The sequence below is a fragment of the Marmota monax genome, unplaced genomic scaffold, assembly GCF_021218885.2.
Source record: "Marmota monax isolate L192 unplaced genomic scaffold, Marmota_monax_Labrador192_F-V1.1 WCK01_AAM20220418_F8-fsc00249, whole genome shotgun sequence".
Lineage (NCBI taxonomy): Eukaryota > Metazoa > Chordata > Mammalia > Rodentia > Sciuridae > Marmota > Marmota monax.
The window spans coordinates 1,067,705-1,087,456 of NW_026694242.1; the positions used below are offsets into that span (position 1 = coordinate 1,067,705).

At 58.5% G+C, this 19,752-nt stretch overlaps 1 protein-coding gene across 1 annotated transcript; it reads right to left on the bottom strand.

Annotated features, from left to right (window-relative positions):
• Window positions 1-4,556: 4,556 nt before the first annotated feature.
• Window positions 4,557-19,637, bottom strand: Sec61a1 (SEC61 translocon subunit alpha 1). Its single transcript, XM_046466919.1, has 12 exons — window positions 19,480-19,637; window positions 19,230-19,297; window positions 16,940-17,005; window positions 16,778-16,856; window positions 15,735-15,866; window positions 14,010-14,119; window positions 13,362-13,515; window positions 9,269-9,429; window positions 8,705-8,902; window positions 8,198-8,389; window positions 7,615-7,691; window positions 4,557-6,276 (listed from the first exon to the last, which is right to left on the bottom strand). Exons 1-12 carry the CDS (start codon window positions 19,484-19,486, stop codon window positions 6,090-6,092), a joined length of 1,431 nt encoding a protein of 476 aa, XP_046322875.1. The 5' UTR covers window positions 19,487-19,637; the 3' UTR covers window positions 4,557-6,089.
• Between the last annotated feature and the right edge of the window lie 115 nt (window positions 19,638-19,752).

A 19,752-nucleotide genomic window follows, 5' to 3' on the forward strand; every position in this document is an offset into this window, starting at 1 on the left:
TCACGTGGTTGTAAAAAGTTCCAAGAAGCCAGGTGCAGTGGCCACACCTGTCATCCCAGCAGCTCTGGAGGCTGAGGCAGGAGGATCGCAAGGTGGAGGCCAGCCTCAGCCACTTACCGAGGTCCTCAGCAACTCAGGGAGACCCTGTCTCTAAATAAATGCAAAATAGGGCTGGGGACGGGGCTCAGGGGTTGAGGGCCTCTGGGTTCAATCCCTAGTGTCCCCCAAAAGATGGAAGCCGAGTGGCCGTGAGAGCCCAGAGCGCCCTGGGCCGCACCCCTCCCTTGGTGACCTCTAAGGGCAGGTTCCGCCCTGGCCCCTCCTCTGACCCAGGCCCCAACCTTTCCCAGGAACAGGCCAGAGGCCATGGTGACAGCAGGCCCCAGCTGGGGGTTGGGACAGAGGTGCCCTGGTGACCAGAGGGGGGTGTGGTCTTCTGCTTCCTGCTCCTCAGGTGTCAGGGAGGTGGCCCGCTGGCTCTGGGCGGAGGTGGCCCTGGGTGGGCAGGTTGGGTGGCCTGCATTTCCTCCGAGTCCCCGAGTCCCCTCTGTGGGCCCTGATGATCGCATTCATCTCCCAGAGGAAGTCTTTACGAGCCGTCCCTCGCCCACGGCAGGCAGTGTCTCCATCCATTACGGGCGGGACACAGCCCGGGCGGGAGCAGGGGATTTGTCACATCTTATCGCGCTGACACGCAATCTAGCTGCCATTACAGCACCCCCATTTTTTGTGCTATTTCAGCTCCAGCCTGAAAAATGGTTGTGATGTTTAGGTGGGGGGTGGGGGCTGGTCCCCGGAAGTGGCTCAATGGGTCACAGCTGGGCCCAGGCTCTTGGGTGCCTCCCAGTAGGGGACTGGGTGGCCATCAATCCCTGCCCGCTCTCAGGGACCACCGTGGGAGTGAGAACCCAGAACCTGGAGGGCTCTTGGTTTTGGCACCAGGGACTGAACCCAGGGTCCCTCACCTGCTGAGCCCCGTCCCCAGCCCTATTTAGATTTTATTTAGAGACAGGGTCTCACTGAGTTGCTCAGGGCCTCGCTAAGTGGCTGAGGCTGGCTCCACCTGGCGATCCTCCTGCCTCAGCCTCCCAAATTGCTGGATGACAAGCCTTTGCCACCCAGCCCGGCTCCTTTCTGTTCCTGAGCCTCGGTTTCCCCATCTGTAAGATGGGCCTCCGTCTCCTATCGCTGGGGGTGTGTGACCATATCCCATGGACCTGGGGGGTGGTGTGTGATGAGCCACCCAAGCAGCCAGGATTGAGAGGAGCCCCCAATCCGGGTCCCCCCAGGAAGAGGACCTGGCAGCAAGGAGACCCCCGAGGGCCAGCTCCACCCTCCCCTCCCAGCCGCTGGGCTTAGAAGAAAAATCTCCATTTGGGGGATAAGAACCCGCTGCCTGCGGGGTCCCCAGAGCACAGAGGATCAGACCAGGCGAAGTCCCCGGCTCCACCCAGTGTCCCCACTGGGAGAAAGACCCTGGGCCCCTGTCCCAGGGCTGCAGGGGGAGGGCAGCGGCCACCCGTCTCCTGCTCACCCATCGGTCAGCCCGTGCCTGGTCCCCTCCCCAGGGCGATTGGAGGACGGTGCAGGGGGCCTTCCGCGGGCCGCTGTCGCCCTCGTCACCCTCGTCACCGTCGCGGTGATTAATGGGCGGCCGCGCGGCCGGCGATGGATGCGGCTGTCACTGCGCCCGGCCGCGCTGACCCCCGGCCCCGGGCCCCGCGATCAATGGGCGGCGGCGGCGGCGGCGGCTGGGCGGGCGCGATAAGATGGGCCGATGGGCGCCGCCGATTGCCCGCTCCGTCACCTGCCGTCGCCGTCCCCGTCACGCCGCCCGCGCGCAGATCGGCGCCGTCAGCGTCGCGTGATTAATGGGGACACCGGCGGCCGTCGGGAGGGACGGCGCGGGGCGGGTGTGGGCCTGGGGACGCGCAGGGGGACCCCTAGGGCTCGGCTCCCGCCGCGCTCACCCGAGGACCCGGGGACTTCAGCGGGGGCGGGGGCGGGGGCGCAGTGACAGCCAGACGGGCTTCCCGACCCCACCCCGCCCGCGCCAGACTCAGCCACTGGGGCCGCCGTGCTTGTCGCTTGCGGACCCCTTTCCCCCTGTCCCAGCCATCGGAGAACCCAGATCCGAGCCGGGCGCCTGTCATCCCAGGCCGGAGGCTGAGGCCGGAGGATCGCAGATTCGAGGCCAGCCTCCGAACTTAGAGAGACCCTTAAAAACCGAAAAGGCTGGGACGTGGCGCGGTGGCCAGCGCCCCTGGGTCAGTCCCTGTCGCCGGGGTCCCCACCCCAGGGGCGAATCCCGCCTGCACTCTTCACCCTAAGCGGGAACTTGTCGCATTCAGGACGCGGTGACAAGCTGCCGGGTCCGGGCTCCCGCGCACCCCGCCCGACTGCGGCGCGTTTCTCCAGGCGACCGGGGAGACCCCTGAGGTGACCGTCCCCCGGCACCGTCCCTGCAAACCAGCGGCCCCGCGGCCGCCCCGAGCCCAGCGCGACCCGCCGGGGGCCACGGAGGCCGGGGGCGTCCCGCAGCGGCAGCGCCGGCCACCGGGCGAGGGACAGCCGCGCCCTCCCTAGAGGAGCCGAGCTGCCAGCGGGGACGAGGTGGGGACCTCGGCTGGGTCCTCTGGGCCTCAGGCGACCCGCCGCGGAGACGCGCCGTCCCCTCCTCGCGGTTCCCGGGGGCTCCGCAGCGAAGCGAGGCCGGCAATTGCGAGGCTGCAGCGCCGCCGCGCGGACGCACGCGCACAGCGCGGTCCCGGCTCCGCCCACGCCCCGCCCCGGGGGCGTGGCAACGCGCGCCACGCTCCTGCACCGCCCACTTCCCGCCCCTGGGGCGTGGCCTCGCGCGACCTGCTCCGGCACCGCCCACTCCCCGCCCCCGGGGCGTGGCCACGGGCGCGCTGCTGCGGCACCGCCAGCCCCCAGGCGGAGGGTGGCCAGGCGCCTGTGGGGGAGCCCTCCGGGAAGACGACTCCCGCGGTACGTGTGCGCATGCGTAGCGGGGACGGCTGGGAACGTGGTTAAGGTTTAAGAAAACCCCGAAGGAGCCGGCTGCGGTGGGGCGCGTCTGTCATCCCAGCCGCTCCGGAGGCTGAGGCAGGAGGATCGCCAGGTGGAGGCCAGCCTCAGCCACTCAGCGAGGCCTGTCTCTAAGGGGCTGGGACGGGGTCGTCGGGTAGGCGCCCCGGGGTCCAGCCCCTGGGACCAGAACCTAAATTGCCCCGTGGTGCCCGCCCTCGGCCTCCTGTCCCCGACCTCCAGCTCCCCAGGCCTCGTCTCCGGAGACCCCCAACCAGATCGAGGCGTCTGTGCGACACTGACTTGGGGACTTACCAAGTGCAAGGCTGGGGACTCGCCGAGGAGCCCCCAGAGCCGTCCATCAGGCGCTCCCCGTCACCCCATCATCCTCTGCGCTCTCCGTGCCACGTCCAGTGTCCTGCGCTTTGGAACTGACACGCGATCCCTGGGCCCCTGTCACCCGGTGTTGAGCGGATTCTTTTTAAGTTGTAGGGACTGGAGGTTCCGTCGGGTGGCCGACCACGGAGCCACATCCCAGCCCTATTTTTTGAGACAGAGTTTTGCTAAGTTGCTGAGGCTGGGCTCGAACTTGCGATCCTCCTGCCTCAGCCTCCCAAGTTGCTGGGATTCAAGGCGTGCGCCACGAGGCTGGGGTCATGGAGGCTCTTGTCCAAGTCCTTGTAGGCCCGGCTCCTTTCAGAGTTGACGGGAGGGGCATCCAGTGTTCTGGCTTCATGGAAACTGCTAGACCTTTCCTGATGCCCGGTGGTTTGCTTCTCATCCAGGCTTTAATTTAGCTTCTAGAATGGACAGAGTGGTCCCAGAAGGTGTGGGGCAAGGGGTGAGGTGTGCGCTGGCGTAGTTAGGGCACCCCTGGGAGCCTCCAAGGAGAAGCACTGGTGGGTGTGGTGGGTGCTGAAGCTCGGGATGGTGCCACAGGCTCAGGCACCGGCCCTCATCAGGAAGCTGTGCGCTTTCCTGGGCCGCCCACCCAGAGGCTGGGACTGGAGGCTCATGGGTATTATCCTCCAGAGGATGAGGCCAGGCCAGTACGCAGATGGGGGTCACCGGTGGGAAGGAAACCCAGGGGGTGGGAGCCAGGGGTGGCAGCTGACGTGGCCAGGACCCCCTCATTCCTGGCCTCAACTAGACCCCAGCAGGCAGGAGCCTGGGGTAGGCAGAGCTCAGAGCTTGGCCTCACATCTGCCTCCTGGCGCTTCCCGGGGCAGGAGGTTCCCGACTTGGGGTTTTCCCTGTATCAGGGACTGGACCCCAGGGCTGCTGGACCACGGAGCCCCACCCCAGCCCTTTTTATATTTAGAGACAGGGTCTCGCAAGTTGCTGAGGGCCTTACACTAAATTGTTGAGGCTGGCCTCAAACTCATGATCCTCCTGCCTCAGCCTCCCTAGTCACGGGGATACAGGCGTGAGCACAAGGGGGCGCTCCCAGGAGGAGGAAGGTCATGCTGCAGGCCAGCGCGCCTCTGGGGATGAGCCTGAGGGGAAAGGAGACTGTGACCCCGCAGTTTGTAAAAAGTTGCCTTTATTTCTCATTTATCCACCGTATCTCAGTTATGCCGTTTTGGCATCCACAGTGACAGTCCCCTGGGAGCTGGGTCAGCCCCTGCCCACCCGCCCACTGTGACCACCGCCCACAGGCTGGAAGCCCAGGCCCCAGGGGGCCAGCAGGACCGCAAGCTCCTCTCAGGTCCGGAGCTCTCCAGCCACAGCCCGGGAGCCGGGGACTGGGCCTGCCTGCCAGAGGCCACGGAGTCCCCAGCGGTGGCCTGGGGAGGCCCTGACCTCTAACAGGCGCAGGAGAGGGACGGCGGAGGCCCCCGTGGGCTGGGGGGCGGCTGGTGGCGGGGCTGCCCGGCTGGGGACTGGGTCTAGACAAGGCCACGTGTGAGAAGGTGCTGGGCCCTGGGCGGGGCCGGGGACCCCTGGTTCTGGTCCCAGGTCTCTGGGGACAGTGTGCCACCTCTACTGAGGTGTGACGGGGCCCTCCAGAGGGAATCTGCAGCTGTGTCTGAGAGGGGCCTCCTGAGACCTCCGGGAAGGTGCCCAGCTCCGTGGTCTACGTCACCTGTCACCACAGACGTCATTGTCTTTTTGTCTCAGACACCAGAGCACCTTCCTGGGGACCCCGAGTCCCTGACCCTGAGCTGATGGCCGTCCTGAGCCTGAGCCTCCCCTCCCGGCCTCCGAATGCAGTGGAGGCTGAGTGTGGTGGAGGCTGGGAGAGCTGGTGGCGCCTCGCTGTCCCCTTACTTGCATTTGGTCCCTAAGTGCAGTAAGAACGTTCTAGAAACACAGGGGGAGACGGAACACGACCCTTCCCAGGGGCACAGGGGCAGCTGCACGGTGAGGTCGCACAATGGCTGACTGGAGTCTGGACAAGCGGACGCGGCGGGGTGGTCCCCTGAGGGCACCGAGCTCGGCCAGGTGAGGGGGGAGGTGGCGACCCCAGGCCTCTCCCGGACGAGGACAAAGCTGCCTGGCCACCAGGTGGCCACGAGATGGCGGGGACGGCAGCCCTGGCTCTGCCCCACCGGACACTCAGTGGGAGAGCGGCCGCCAGTGGCCAGGGACCCAATGCCCCCCACGGGAACAGTCTTGAGCCAGACAGTGCCACCGCTGGTGACAACAGGGACATGCTGGTGACGCTGTCCATGTCCCCAAGAGGAGGTGCGACCCGACGCCCAACCACCCTAAGGCCACACACAGAGATTTTGTGCTTCCAACCAGAGTCAAAAAGCCACCTTTGTGGGGACCAGGGACGCCACGGTGGCTGCACACGTCACTGAGGGGGGAGGGGAGGCCAAAACAAAAGTCTGACAGACGATGGGGACAGCGCTCACCGTCCCTGTCACGACTGCAGCTGCCAAAGCCAGGAGGAGGAGAGGGGTCCCGCTGGGGGTGGCCAGCCTCGCGGTGGACAGGAGGGCAGACGCCACCCAGCCGATGTCCCCATGCGCCACAGCTCCGCTGCCAGGGGCCACCGCTGCCTTCCGAGGCACCGCCCGGCGTCCTCCCTGGTCCTCGGGCAGGCGTGGCTCTCAGAAGAGCAGGGCACCCATGCTGCCCACCTCACTCTGTTCCTTCACGAAGATCTCGAAGTACTGGTAGATGATGGTGACCGCCAGCAGGATCCCGGTCCCCGAGCCGATGGCGCCCAGGAAGTCAGCCAGGACCGAGAGGGCCCCGATACACAGGCCCCCAAAGGCGGCCGCCGTGGGGATGTACCTGGGGGAGGGCAGGCGGTCAGCCGCAGGCCACCAGAGCCCCCAGGTGGCCACCAGGCTTGCCCATGACTGAGACCAGAACCTCAGGAGGCCCCCCACCTCCCTGGGGCATCATCTGCTAACACCCCGTGCGCCCCACTAACGCTACGGGACCTAGTCCCTGCTCGGGGACTGTGACTAGTCCAAACTGAAAGGCTGCCGGACGCAGGGGCCCACGCCTGTCACCCCAGCGACTCGGGAGGCTGAGGCAGGAGGATCGCAAGGTGGAGGCCAGCCTCAGCTACTTTGCAAAACCCTCAGCAGCTCAGCGAGACCCTGTCTCTAAATAAAATCTAAAAAGGGCTGGGGACGGGGCTCAGTACAGGGGCTGGGGATGAGACCCAAGTGCTGAAGATGTCCCTCGAAATTGCCACTGTCCCTACCAAGGATTAGAGAGCAACCTGGAATTTGCAGTTGTGGCTTTTAAAGTGGTTGCTTCTTTCAGGAACGGTCACCAAGTGACAGCCCCCAGGACAACCTGGCCTGCCACCTGACTTTGTAGACACAGCCCTGCTCACTGTGGCTGCTGCCGAGTGGCAAAGAAGAGCTGACAGTGTGGCAGAGAGGCCCAGGGAGGCCGGAGGCAGCCGTCCATCCAGGATGAGGCCCACCTGCACGGGCTGCTCCTCCTGCCCCGGGCACCTGCCACCTGGAGCCTCTCCCCACCCTCCCTCCTCTCCACCCCAAGGTGACGGCCACAACTGGCCACCTGGCCGTGGTCCGGCTATCTCTGGCCTCCTCTCCTCTCTGACCTCCCTGCTTCAAACACCATCCGCCCTCTGCGGCTCTGCTGGCCTCTCTGCCACATCCACCATCTTTTTTGGTCCCAGGGATTGAACCCAGGGGCACTTAACCCCTGAGCCCCGTCCCCAGCCCTTTTATATCTTATTTAGAGACAGCGTCTCACTGAGTTGCTGAGGCTGGCCTCCACCTTGCCATCCTCCTGCCTTGGCCTCCAGGTGTGCCCCACGGGGCCTGGGGCTTCAGCTCAGATCCATCTGGAGCCCCCCTCTGTGCTCAGGTCCTGGGCACCTGCTCCTGGATGCCACCAGCATGAGCAGAGGTGAGGGTCCCTTGCCACCAGCACCGTCCCTACAGAGCCCCATGCTGGGCCGCCAGGCGTCTGTTCCCATGTCCCCAGAGCCCAGCACTTAGCAGGTTCATGAACATCCAATGACGCGGGGACCTTCCCTGTCCTGCAACCCGAGGAGGAGACCCATGGCCACTGGAGACCCCGAGGCCACCAGTGCTCGAGGCCCAGGAGCCGCACACGCCGACTGGGAGCGGGCACCGCACTCACCGGTTGAGCTCGTGCACCATGGACGTCTCCCTGTGGCCCCGCATCACCATCTGCTGCTCCTTCAGCTGCTTGGCCACCTGCAGGACGCCCAGAGCAGAGGACAGGCTCAGAGGTGGGTTTGGAGGGAAAGGTCTCGAGGTGCTGGGCACTTACAGGGCTCCTTCTGCAGCTCTAGGTCTTTACACGGACTTTAAGGGCCGGGGGTGCGCCTGTCATCCCAGCGGCTCGGGAGGCTGAGGCAGGAGGATCACAAGGTGGAGGCCAGCCTCTACCACTTAGGGAGGCCCTGAGCCACTCAGCGAGACCCTGTCTCCAGATGAAATCTAACAGGGACTGGGAGGTGACTCAGGGGTTAAGTGTCCCTGGGACCAACAAGGTGCCGTAAGGAGACGACGACACAAGTGTGGTCTTCCACTCTGGCTTCGGGTTCTCAGACCTGCTGCTGACGGCTGAGCTCTGTCCGTCTGTCCTTAAGGCTCTGAACTGTCTCACCAAGGTGGGTGGCCCGTCTGCATGTCACAGACCACCACTGTGACAAAACGACAGGGCACGTGACACTTTAATAAAGTCCGCTCATACTTACATCCTTAGCAGAGGAGCCCGAGACCTCGATCCAGGTCTTGGAGAAGAAGGCGCAGGAGCCCAGCATGAAGACGATGTAGACCACCGCGTGGACGGGGTCCTCCAACACGGAGCCAAAGGACTCCGGCGGGGACAGGTAGTAGCACAGGCCACCAACTGGGTAGGCACGGGCCGGGCCTCCAGAAGACGTGTCCTGGGAAGAAGGAACAGAAGGTCTGGGACGCTGTATCTACCGAACCTGAGCTTCTAGATGAACCCAGAGCAGATCAAAGACTGTGATTTTTGGTGGGCACAGTGGCCCACACCTGTCACCCCACAGCTCAGGAGGCTGAGGCAGGAGGATCGCAAGGTGGAGGCCAGCCTCAGCCACTTAGCAAGGCTCTGAGCAGCTCAGCGAGACCCTGTCTCTCATGCACAGAATTTGGGAAAGAACACAGGGGAGGAGAGCTGTGGGCAAGACACTTGGTCATGGTGGCCGGGAGAAGCTCCCTGGGGACAGCGGACTTACAGACCAGGTGCCCAGCAGGCTGACGAGCAGGTTCCCGCTGAAGCGGGCCGACAGCATCTGGGAGATGACGTAGAGGTTGGAGACCAGGGCGGACTGCAGGATGATGGGGATGTTGGAGGTGTAGAACAGCTTGATGGGGTAGGTGTTGTACTGGCCCCGGTAGCGTGCAGACTTGATGGGCAGGTCCACCCGGAAGCCCTGAGGACACAGAACAGGGCGCCCGTCAGTGCCTCGCTGCCCCCTCCGGTCCAGAGACATGAGAGGTGGCACCAGCTCCGGGGACCCGACTTCTGACAGTGCTGGAGAACACCTGCCCCTTCCCTCACCCCCACTGTGCTTAGGGCACACACAGTGGCCCACGCCTGTCATCACCAGCAGCTCTGGAGGCTGAGGCAGGAGGACTGCAAATTGGAGGCCAGCCTCAGCAACTCAGCGAGAGCCTCTCTCTAAATAAAATCTAAAAAGGGCTGGGGACGGGGCTCAGGGGTTAAGCGCCCCTGGGTTCCATCCCTGGTACCAAAAGATAAAAGAGATCCACAGTTCCTGTGCTCACGCTGGACACACCTGGAAATAGATGACCACAGCAAAAACAAAGATGGTGGCGATGAGGTTCATGAGGTTGGGGAGATTCTGGCGGTAGAAGGCCTCTCGAAGGGCTCGGACTTTGTCTGTGCGCGTGGCCAAGAGATGGAACAGTGCGATGATGGCGCCTTCAAATTCCATGCCTGTTGGCAGAGGAGGGCACAGATGTGAAGGGAAGAACAAGAGGCTGGACTCACCTGGGTCTTGGGCCTCCTACCGGCCAAAGAAGAGGCAGGAGAACAGAATCAGCCAGGAGACTCACAGTCACGGGGTCACAATCTGGATTTTTTTTTTTTGGTCCCAGGGATGGAACCCAGGGGCGCTTAACCCCTGAGCCCCGTCCCCAGCCCTTTTTAGATTTTATTTAGAGACAGGGTCTCGCCGAGTTGCTCAGGGCCTTAATAAGTGGCTGAGGCTGGCCTCCACCTTGCGATCCTCCTGCCTCAGCCTCCCGAGCCGCTGGGATTTCAGACAAGCGCCTGATACAATATGAATTTTTTGAATCTTTTATTTCTCTTTCTATTTGAACTACAGCAATGGACTAGTCCACTGTTTAAATTCTTTGGGTACTAGGGATTGAACCCAGTTCTTATTTTTAAATAAGTGGCCTTGAACTTTTTTCTTTTCCTTTTTTAAAGTATTTTTTTGGTCGTGGTTGACTCGATACCTTTATTTTATTTATTTATTTTATGTGGTGCTGAGGATCCAACCCAGGGCCTCGCACGTGCTAGGCAGGCGCTCTGCCCCTGAGCCACAGCCCCAGGCCTGGCCTTGAACTTTCTTCCTTCTGGGCCTCAGCCCTCGCTGAGATTAGAAGTGATCAGAGGTCCCAGGTGGCCCCGCCCCGCCCAGCTACTCCACCCTTTTGAATTCACTGGTGCCCTTTCTTGGGCGGGTGAGTTCAAGGCCACGGCTGCTAGGGATGAAGAGCCCCAGGCAGAAGGGCCCCCAGCTCCTGAAGTCAGGCTCAGGCTGGCCTGGGGGGCTGGCCCTCTGTGCCCTATGCAGTTGCACACACAGCCCTATGACATCTGTGCCAGCACGACGGTCACAATCTTGATACTTTTTTAGTACTGGGGACTGAACTCAGGGTTCCTTGACCCCTGAGCCCCCTCCCCAGCCGTATTCTGTATTTAGAGACAGGGTCTCCCTGAGTTGCTTTGGGCCTTGCTGTGGCTGAGGCTGGCCTCCACCTTGCGATCCTCCTGCCTCTGCCTCAGCAAGGGGCAGAAAGGGGCGTGGCCTGAGGAACGGCAACAGATGGGCCAGGGATGCTACAGCACAGGGCACCAAGGTCCAAGCACTTCAGAAATGGTGTGAGACTGACTTGAGGACAAAAGCACAGTGGGAAACACTGTCACCTGTCACCGTGACCCCTGCTGCCCAGGTCAGTGCTTCCCTAGACGTGGCCTCTGTGGGCAGAGTGGCTGCCGGCTGGGGACTCAGACATCCCAGTCCCTCCTTGGGACAGCATTTTTCTGCCACCCCTGACTTGGGACAGCGAGAAATGTGTCGCTTTCTGGCCGGCCACTCAGATGGGCCATCTGTCCTGTAGACCACGTGGCCGGGACGTCCGGGAAAGAAAAGCTGTCCTACCACTCCCTGGGGTCCAGAACCTGAAGATATTAAAGCTCCAGCATTTTGTAAAGGAGGAAGTTCAGCAATCCCAGGGGGAGGAAGCAGGGACTTGTCCTGGCTCCTCTTGCCACCAATGAACTCTCTGAACTCCTCTCACATGCTCCGCTGAGCCCCGCGCCGACCCTTGAACACACCAGCTCATGTCTGCCCCAGGGCCTTTGCACCTGCCAGGTTCTCTAGACGGACCCCCGTAACGCTCTTCCCCAGGCGCCCCGTCTGCCTTCTCTGCTCCACTCTGACATCTGTCACCCAGGGCCCTGGGTGACACTGAAGCTCACGCATCTTACGTTATATCCCTTTGTATTCTTAGCACCCACAGAAGTGCTGACACTAACAGCACCTGCCTGACAAGTGTCTGGAATAAAAGGGGGGTCACAGCAGTGGCAGGGTGAGGGCCTTAGGAGCTTTCCGAATGTTTAACGTGGTCATTTCTTGAAAGTCACTACCCGCTGATCTCTGGGAACTGGGTTGTTTCTTGCACTAGTGCCGCCCGGGGGTGAGAGCCGTGTGACCTCTGTACTGTCCCCCTCCCTCCCAGCCTGGACTGTCCCCCACCTCAGGGAAGCAGGACCAACTGCGCTCTCCACCCGAGGGGCCCTTCCACACCCCACTTTCCAGGTCACAAGCTGAGCCGTGGTGGCACCAGCTGCAAGCCACCTGTGCCCTCTCTGCCCGCTTCTTGCCCGTCCTGGGGTGTCCCTGTGACTCCGCCATCTTGGCTCCGTCCAGCACTACTCATGGCCCCCCAGGTAGCCCCTCTGCCCCAGCCAGGTCCCAGAGGTGGCCAAGGGCAGCCACCTCCACATCTCGGTTCCCTGGGGCCTTCACCTCTCGCCAGGTCCTAAGGCCCTCGCTCTGATGTCACACTGGCTGGCTCAGGCTGGATGGCTATGTCACCTCCCAGCCATTTTCTCAGCCTGTCTCCCAGGGACAGCAAATCTTTCCTTCCCAAACTGTCCCCTCACTCACTACCCTGCTCCAGAGCAAAGTGACCCTCAGGCTGGCTGCCGCGGCCCAAGCCTTTGCTGATGGGCCCCTGTGGCCACCACTGCTCCCGATCCTTTCGAAGGCAGGCTCCCCCCCAAAGCCAGGGGGTCTTTGCAGACACCCCGACTCCTACCCGGCCTTCACCCCCACATCCACGACTGGGGCCCAGCTGCTTTGCACCCCCAGGTCCTCAATTCATCTCAGATTTTCTAGAATTCTAGTTAGAGTCCATGGAAAAACCTGGTGTCACTTCTGTAAGTGTCCCCAACCCTCCTTCTCCAAGGTCCAGTCTTTCCCATGGGATCCCTCAGGCACCCTGCAGGGACCTGTGTGCAGTTTCATCAATTTGATGATGAGGCACTGGAGGCCGAGAACCAGCTCCACAGTGAATTCCAAGAAAACACGAAAATGCACACAAGTATTTCTCCTGAGGGACTTCCCGGCACATAACAGCTTCAGGTTCAGAGGCCAAAAAAGAAAAAAGTCAATTTCCATGCGTCATAGTGCACGCCTCTGATCCCAGTGGCTCTGGAGGCTGAGGCAGGAGGATTGCAAATTGGAGGCCAGCCTCAGCAGAATTGGGGCCCTGAGCAACTCAGCGAGACCCTGTCCCTAAATAAAATATAAAAAGGGCTGGGGACGGGGCTCAGGGGTTAACTGTCGCTGAGTTCAATCCCCAGTGCCTCCTGCCCACAATTGGCAATACTGGGGATTTTACCCAGGAACAGCCATTCTACCCCAGCCCTTTTGGAGACAGGGCCTCACTTATTGGCCAAGGCTGGCCTTGAACTTGTCATCCTCAAACGAACTGCTCCTTGCCTGAACAAGTGGTTTGCTGTAGCAATTTCATTTTTAGAATCTTATTCACTAGGAACAACTCTAAAATATGTGCAGATGATCGCCCGAGGACATTCACTTCGATGCTAACTGTAACCGAGAAAGGACTTAAATGTCCACCAGAAGACAACTGGCTAAAATCAACACTCCTTTCTCCTTGCAGTGCAGGTTCATGCTAAGAAAAATGAAGCAGGATTGCTCTGTGGCATGCTAAATGTCCTTGAATAAGACTTGGAAGTTTAGATATCATTTTGAATGTAAGCCTTATTATTATTATTATTATTATTAAGTTCCAGGGATTGAACTCAGGGGCACTTGACTCCTGAGCCCTGTCCCCAGCCCTTTTTATATTTTATTTACAGACAAGATCTCACTGAGTTGCTTAGGGCCTTGCTAAGTGGCTGAGGCTGGCCTCCACTTTGTGATCCTCCTGCCTCAGCCTCCTGAGCTGCTGGGATGACAGGCTTGAACCTCTGCACTCAGCTATATTTTTAAAGCTTCGCACACTGGAAATTCAGAAGAGATGTCCTTGAAACACACATTTCCCCCAGAGGAATGCTTTGCGTGCATCAAAACTTCCTGCAGAGGTGCCCCCGGGAGGCAGGGCCCTTACCTCGGCCGGTGTTGACGGTGGTGGGGCTGAAGGCCTTCCACACGATGGTCTCGCAGATGTTGGTGGCAATGAAGAGGGAGATGCCAGAGCCCAGGCCGTAGCCTTTCTGAAGAAGCTCATCCAAAAGGAGGACAATCAAGCCCGCCACAAAGAGCTGCAAAATGAAAATCAATCAATCACTAAAAGTGGACTCCATGTTGCTAGCCCCAGGGACCTGGTTCTTCCCATCTGGCTCTCTGCTATGAGGCCAAATAAGAGCCTCTTCTCGGTCTGCCTCGGTGAATTCAGAAGCCAAAGCCAGGGTCTTTCCATTCTTTTATTTATTTATTTTTTTTTGTTTTTAAATCCCTTGAGCGCTCTACAGCTGAGCCCCAGCCCCAAAATACTTTGTTTTTATTTCTTAAAGTTTTTTGTAATTTTAAGTGGACAGCATGCATTTATTTATTTCAATATTTTTCATAGTAGATGGATGCAGTATTTGTATTTTTTTATTTTCATGTGGTGCCCAGGCTCGAACCCAACCCAGGGCTTCGCACTGGTTAGGCCAGCACTCAGCCCTGAGCCCGGACCCAGCCCCGGCTGAGCATCGCTGCGGAGGAAGAGGGAGGGCAGGGTCCCTCAGGAAGCGGGGTGCAAGTGGGAGCTCACCTGAATGGTGATGAGCAGGCAGATCCCAGCGCCCATCTCCGAGGGGTCCCCGTACATGCCCGTCATCACGTACACGATAGACTGGCCGATGGTGATGATCATGCCGAACACTAGGACCCCAAGAAAACCCTGAGTTGGTCATCACAGGGACGTCAGTGGGACACCAGGAGTGGGAACAGCTGCTGGACACTCCTGCAGGGCAGAGTGTGGCAGGAACCCAGACGAAAAATACTGACACTGCCCCGGGGACCTTGGTGAGGACCGTCAAACTGGCACACGTCAAAAGCGCCCGAGAACTCAGAGGCTCTAGTGAAAGCACACGTTTGGTCTCTTTTGTGGCTTTAGGGATTGAACCCAGGGACCCTCGACTACTGACCCCCGTCCCCAGCCCTATCTTGTATTTTATTTAGAGACAGGGTCTCGCTGAGTTGCTCGGGGAATTGCTAAGTTGCCGAGGCTGGCCTCCAACTTGTCATCCTCCGGCCTCAGCCTCCCGAGCTGCTGGGATTAGAGGCATGTGCCACTGTGCCCAGCCAAGTATATTTCAAAATGTCCCAAATAAAAATTTAAAAAAAAAGAAAGAAAAAGAAAACCCCTGATTAGTGTTTTAGAAGAATAAAGCATTAATTTAAGGCATTGAATAATAAATGCATTACTTAATATTTAATCATGCGTAACTTAATTAATGATTAATGCATTAATACATAATATATTTTACAATCTTTCTTTATGTCTGAAACTCACAAATTTAAGTTAGATAGATGTCTCGCTCAATGATTTAACCTAACTTAAGATTTCTAAGGCATGCTGTATGGAAGATGGCAGAGTAGAAAATTGTAAATATTGTTTTCTAAACCACACGTTCCAGTTGACAGAGGCTAAGCGTGGTTCACTCTGAGGTTGGTCACCATTTGACTGGGTGCTGCCTGTATCATTTGTTACTGGGGCTGCCCATCGTTTGATAAGGCCAATACTCTCACCCTAGTTTAACAGCACTAAGAACTGACACTCCAGAGCTATTACCTAAATTTCTTCCACATCACAAAATGAATCAACAGCAGAGCTGGACGGAGAGGATCACCTTTCCGCTCATTAAATCCTTTTAAACGCAGAAAAATAGCACTTGCCAAGTAACTACCATGCGCTAGGCACTGGGGGAGTGATTATTCAATTTAATCCTTTTTTTTTTTAAGTACTGAGGACTGAGCAGAGGTGCTTGACCCCTGAGCCCCTTCCCCAGCCCTTTTTCTATTTTATTTAGAGACAGGGTCTCCCTGAGTGGCTTAGGGCCTCGCTAGTTGCTGAGGCTGGCCTCCACCTTGCGATCCTCCTGCCTCAGCCTCCTGAGCGGCTGGGATGACAAGCATGCTCCACAGCACCTGGCTTCAATTTAATTCTTATGACAGCTCTGAAGTAGATGTCACCTCCTTCGTGAGGTAAGGAAATGGTGGTTGGTGAAGGGGTGACCTCCATGCCCTGATCCTTCAACTCCACCCTCTGGGGCGTTCCTGCCCTCCCCTGCCCTGCCTGGTCTTACCAGGTGCCCAGCACCTCCCAGAAGTGCTCTCCCACTAACAGGCCGTGGAGCACCTACAGGGTTGGCAGGCCAAGGACACAGGCCAAGGAGGGGACACAGGCCAAACTGGGCTGTTTTAATGCCCCCGATTTTAGAGCCAATTCAAATTCTCAACTAGACACCAGAACTTTCCACATGATCTTTCTTACACTTCTGGGCTCCGTTGAAGAGGGCTCGGTCTTTTGGGGTGTCACCAACTTCGATAATCTTGGCGCCGGCCAAGAGCTGCATGATGAGGCCCGAGGTGACAATTGGAGAGATACCCAGCTCCATGAGTGTGCCTAAAGAAAGGGGTGGCAACACAGCCCTCGTGAGCTCAGGAAAGGGAGACCTCATTTAATAAAACGAACCTCCAGATTTTCATGTGTACCCCTTCTCCACGTCGGATGCGCTTCAGGTTGCTGGCAGCAATTATAGAATAATCCCCCAAAACCAAAGATCAGAACCCAACCAAATCCCTCCTTGGAGCCCGCCAGGCCCTGTCTCCTTCTGTTTGGAAATTCACGTACCCAGGAACAGATCCATTCTAGCTGGACAGAGATCAGAGTGGTCCCTCCTCCATCAGTTTATAAAACTGGGTAACATTCAAATCATCTCCTGAGGCTGGAGACGGGGCTGGTCCCATCCTATCTAGTTGGGAATCAACCTTCCTTCCATTATGTTAAGCTGAACTATGATTCTGAGGGGCTGGGACCTCATTTGAACCCCATTTTTAAACCATGACCATCAAATGCACCATCAACATACACAAGAAAATTATTTTTCCAGACCCACAGGGGACTGGTCAGAGTCGACCCTACACTGTCTGTCGCTCGTGGTTTTGATGCATATATTTCACCTGTAGATATGAAAGAGATGCAGCTGAGAAACAAATGGAATGTTCTAGAAAATGTTATGGTGGACTCGCCATCTCGTTTCAGGTATTGAAAACACTCTAGTTTTTGCAAGTTTTCAGAAATTCTCTAGCAGAGACTTATCTTGCTCTTCCAGGTTTTGTATTGCATTCAAACCCAACTCCAAAGAAGATGATCTTTCTCAGGGCGGAATGCACCATTGATCAGGCTATTCAACGTGGCACCCGCAGACACTGCAGGCTACGTAGCTTCCTGTTCTCTGAGCTCCACAGAAAGGCTGTCATTAAGCTAAATGGGGCTTGTCCAGCACAGAAGAGGCCAAGTGAGTCTGAGCCTACCTCTGTTGGAGGCCAGAATCACTCGCATCCAGTAGAAAGGGTCCGCAGAATCGGAGGACATAATACCAAATAGAGGGATCTGGAAAGAAGCAGAAAGAAAATGAGTGTGTCTGGTCCTCTCTCCCCCCCTGCCCCAAAGCCAGCACAGGAGACCAGATTTACCTGACAGCATACTAAGAAGATGAAGAGGGTGATGGCTGTCCACAGCACCTTCTCCTTAAACTGGATCTGCAGAAGAGACAGAATCAGAGCACAAGAAGTTTCCCAGCAAGTCAATAAAAATGAAGCAGTTCGGGAGGCTGAGGCAGGAGGGTCACAAATTGGAGGCCAGCCTCAGTAATTTAGCGAGGCCCTAAGCAACTCAGCGAGACCTTGTCTCTAAACAGGGCTGAGGATGTGGCTCAGTGGTGGAGTGCCCCGAGTTCAATCCCCAGTATCCCCCCAAAAGAACACTGCGTAGAAAGTGACTTGTCACACAGACAAGCCTACACGTATGAGCGATTTCACTGGATGGAAGAGCTGGTAAGTCATCTGGAATTTGGGATTGTTGACGTGATTTTCTGTGAATCAAGGAGAAAACCATGTAATAAATAATATGGGGGAGAAAGTGTTGCCCCGAGTTCTAGTAACATCTGTTCAAGCAACTTCAAGTTGAACAGGTGACATGATTCATTTTACAGATGACTGTCAAGAATCATTAGGAAAGTTCACAGCCCTCCTGCCCAGAAGTTAGTCACTGAGCAAGAGTGAAAACTCTTCTGGATTTTTCTGCCTTGAAAATGGAGTGTATCATTAGTCTTGCTGCCTTTACTACCAAGAAGGCACAATCTCCTACAGTGGGGCTGGAGGCAGACACACACATACCCCCACACAGAGGGGGTGAATTCAGGGCTCAGATATGAATCTATCGGGTTCATACATGATACATATGCCTCTGTGCCATACAGAATCTGGAGCTGAAGGATATATACTCCCAACTTCCTGGAGGAGGGCTCCAAACCTTTCCTTCCCTTGGGGAATGCTCCCCTTACACACTGCTGTCCTTCCACAATGAGACAGAAGTTGGCCAGAGGAAGGTGACACCATTCAGACTAACCAGTGATATGACAAACTTGTAGTGAAACGCACCTCTTCCCCCACTCCGCCCTGCAGTGCTGGGGGACAAGCCGGGGGTCTACTGCATGTACTAAGCAAGTGCTCTACCCCTGAGCTCCATTCTCAGCCTTTTAAATTTCTATTTTGAGTCAGGGTCTTGCTAAGTGGCTGAGGCTGGCCTCCAACTTGCAATCCTCCTGCCTCAGCCTCCCCAGTAGCTGGGATGACAGGACTCATTTTTAAATGACTAAGTCTCCTCTCTTGGTTACAGATTTAACAGCACAAATTGAAAACCTCTTTACCCAAGGGCCGTCTCCTCTGCCTTATAAATAGCTCCTAGCCCCATGGGCGTTCAGTACTAAGGTTCATCCTCCCATGCAAAAGCCTGCAAACCAGACTCTAGGCCTCCCTCTTACTTCCAAAGCAATTTCCTGTCAGATCCTCTCCATTCATCTCCCATCGCTTCCTGCTTGCCCACGTCCACCATCCAAACACACGAGGCTGGTCTTCTTATTTTTGTACCAGGGACTGAACCCAGGAGTGCTTCACCCCTGAGCCCCGTCCTCAGCCCTTTTTTTATATTTTATTTAGAGACAGGGTCTTGCTGAGTTGCTGAGGGCCTCACTAAGTTGCCGAGGCTGGCCTCCAACTTGCGATCCTCCTGCCTCAGCCTCCCACAGTGCTCTGCTAGTCTTGTCTTCTTTGCCTTAAATACCAAATTAGACTCCCAAAGCCTAAGATCCACACAGATGTCAAGCACACATCAACCTGTGGGTGCATTCACAACAGTCTGTATAGAGTAGACACAAGTATCTCACTGGCCACTTTCAGAGCCGGGTCCTTCACCATTGAACAGCTCCAGTTACATCAGGGAATCCCTCTCTTGGGCTGCAGTGGGCCGCCATGCAAAACCCCGACATCTCTATCTTAGTCTGACTGCACCTGCTGGGGAGAGCAGCAGCCCTCCCCAGACGCCTCTCTGAGCATTTTGACAGCCTACGAAAGAGGAAGACCTCGTCCGCACCCCGGGCTGCTCTTGCCCTTAGTAGCTGGATTCAAAGGGCGTCTCCTGGGGTCCTGCTGGAGGGAGGGAGGGAGGAGGGGTCCCAGGAGCTGATCCTGCCGGAGGGGAGGGCGGTGGGGACCCAGGAGCTGCGCCGCTGGAGGGGAGGGAGGTGACTCAGCCCGGGGATCTTCACGATTCGCTCGTGGCCCAGATTCCTTTTGGGGGCAGGGGAACCTGATTCGAAAGAAACAACTCCCGGTGCCCGGCGGCCTCCCCTCTGCCCGGCGGCCTCCCCGCGGCCTCCCGCTGGCCCCCGGCGGCCCGAGGCCATCTTGGCCCGCGGCGGCTCACCTTGCGCTCCGGCTTCTGGATCTCGGGCAGGATGACACAGAAGGGCTTGATGACTTCCAGGAACTTGACTTCGGGGGGACAAAGGAGAGCGGCAGTGAGCGCCCGGGAGGCCGGCCGCGCCACCGGAGAGCCTCGAGGCCCGGAGGGGCAGCGCGGCGGAGGAGGGCCGGGGCCGGGGCGGCCTGGCAGGGCGGCGCGCGGGGAAGGGGAAGGGGATCCCACCCGTCCCGGCCGCCCCGGGGGAACTCACTCGCCATGGCGGCGGCTGCTCGGGCTCGGCGCCCCGCTCCGGCTTCGCTGCGCTCCGAGTGGAGTGACGCCGCCTGCCCCGGAGCGCAGCTCCTCCGCCGCCGAGAGAGAGACACGTCAGTGCTAACCCGGCGGAGAGCGGCGCGGCGCGGCGCGGGGCGGGGCCGGGGGCGGGCCGCAGGCCACTTCCGCTTCCTGCCACGCGCGCCGGCCGGCCCCCGCGCCGCTTCGGCCGAGGCCACAACTCCCGGCAGGCAGCGGGGCCCCGAGGCCC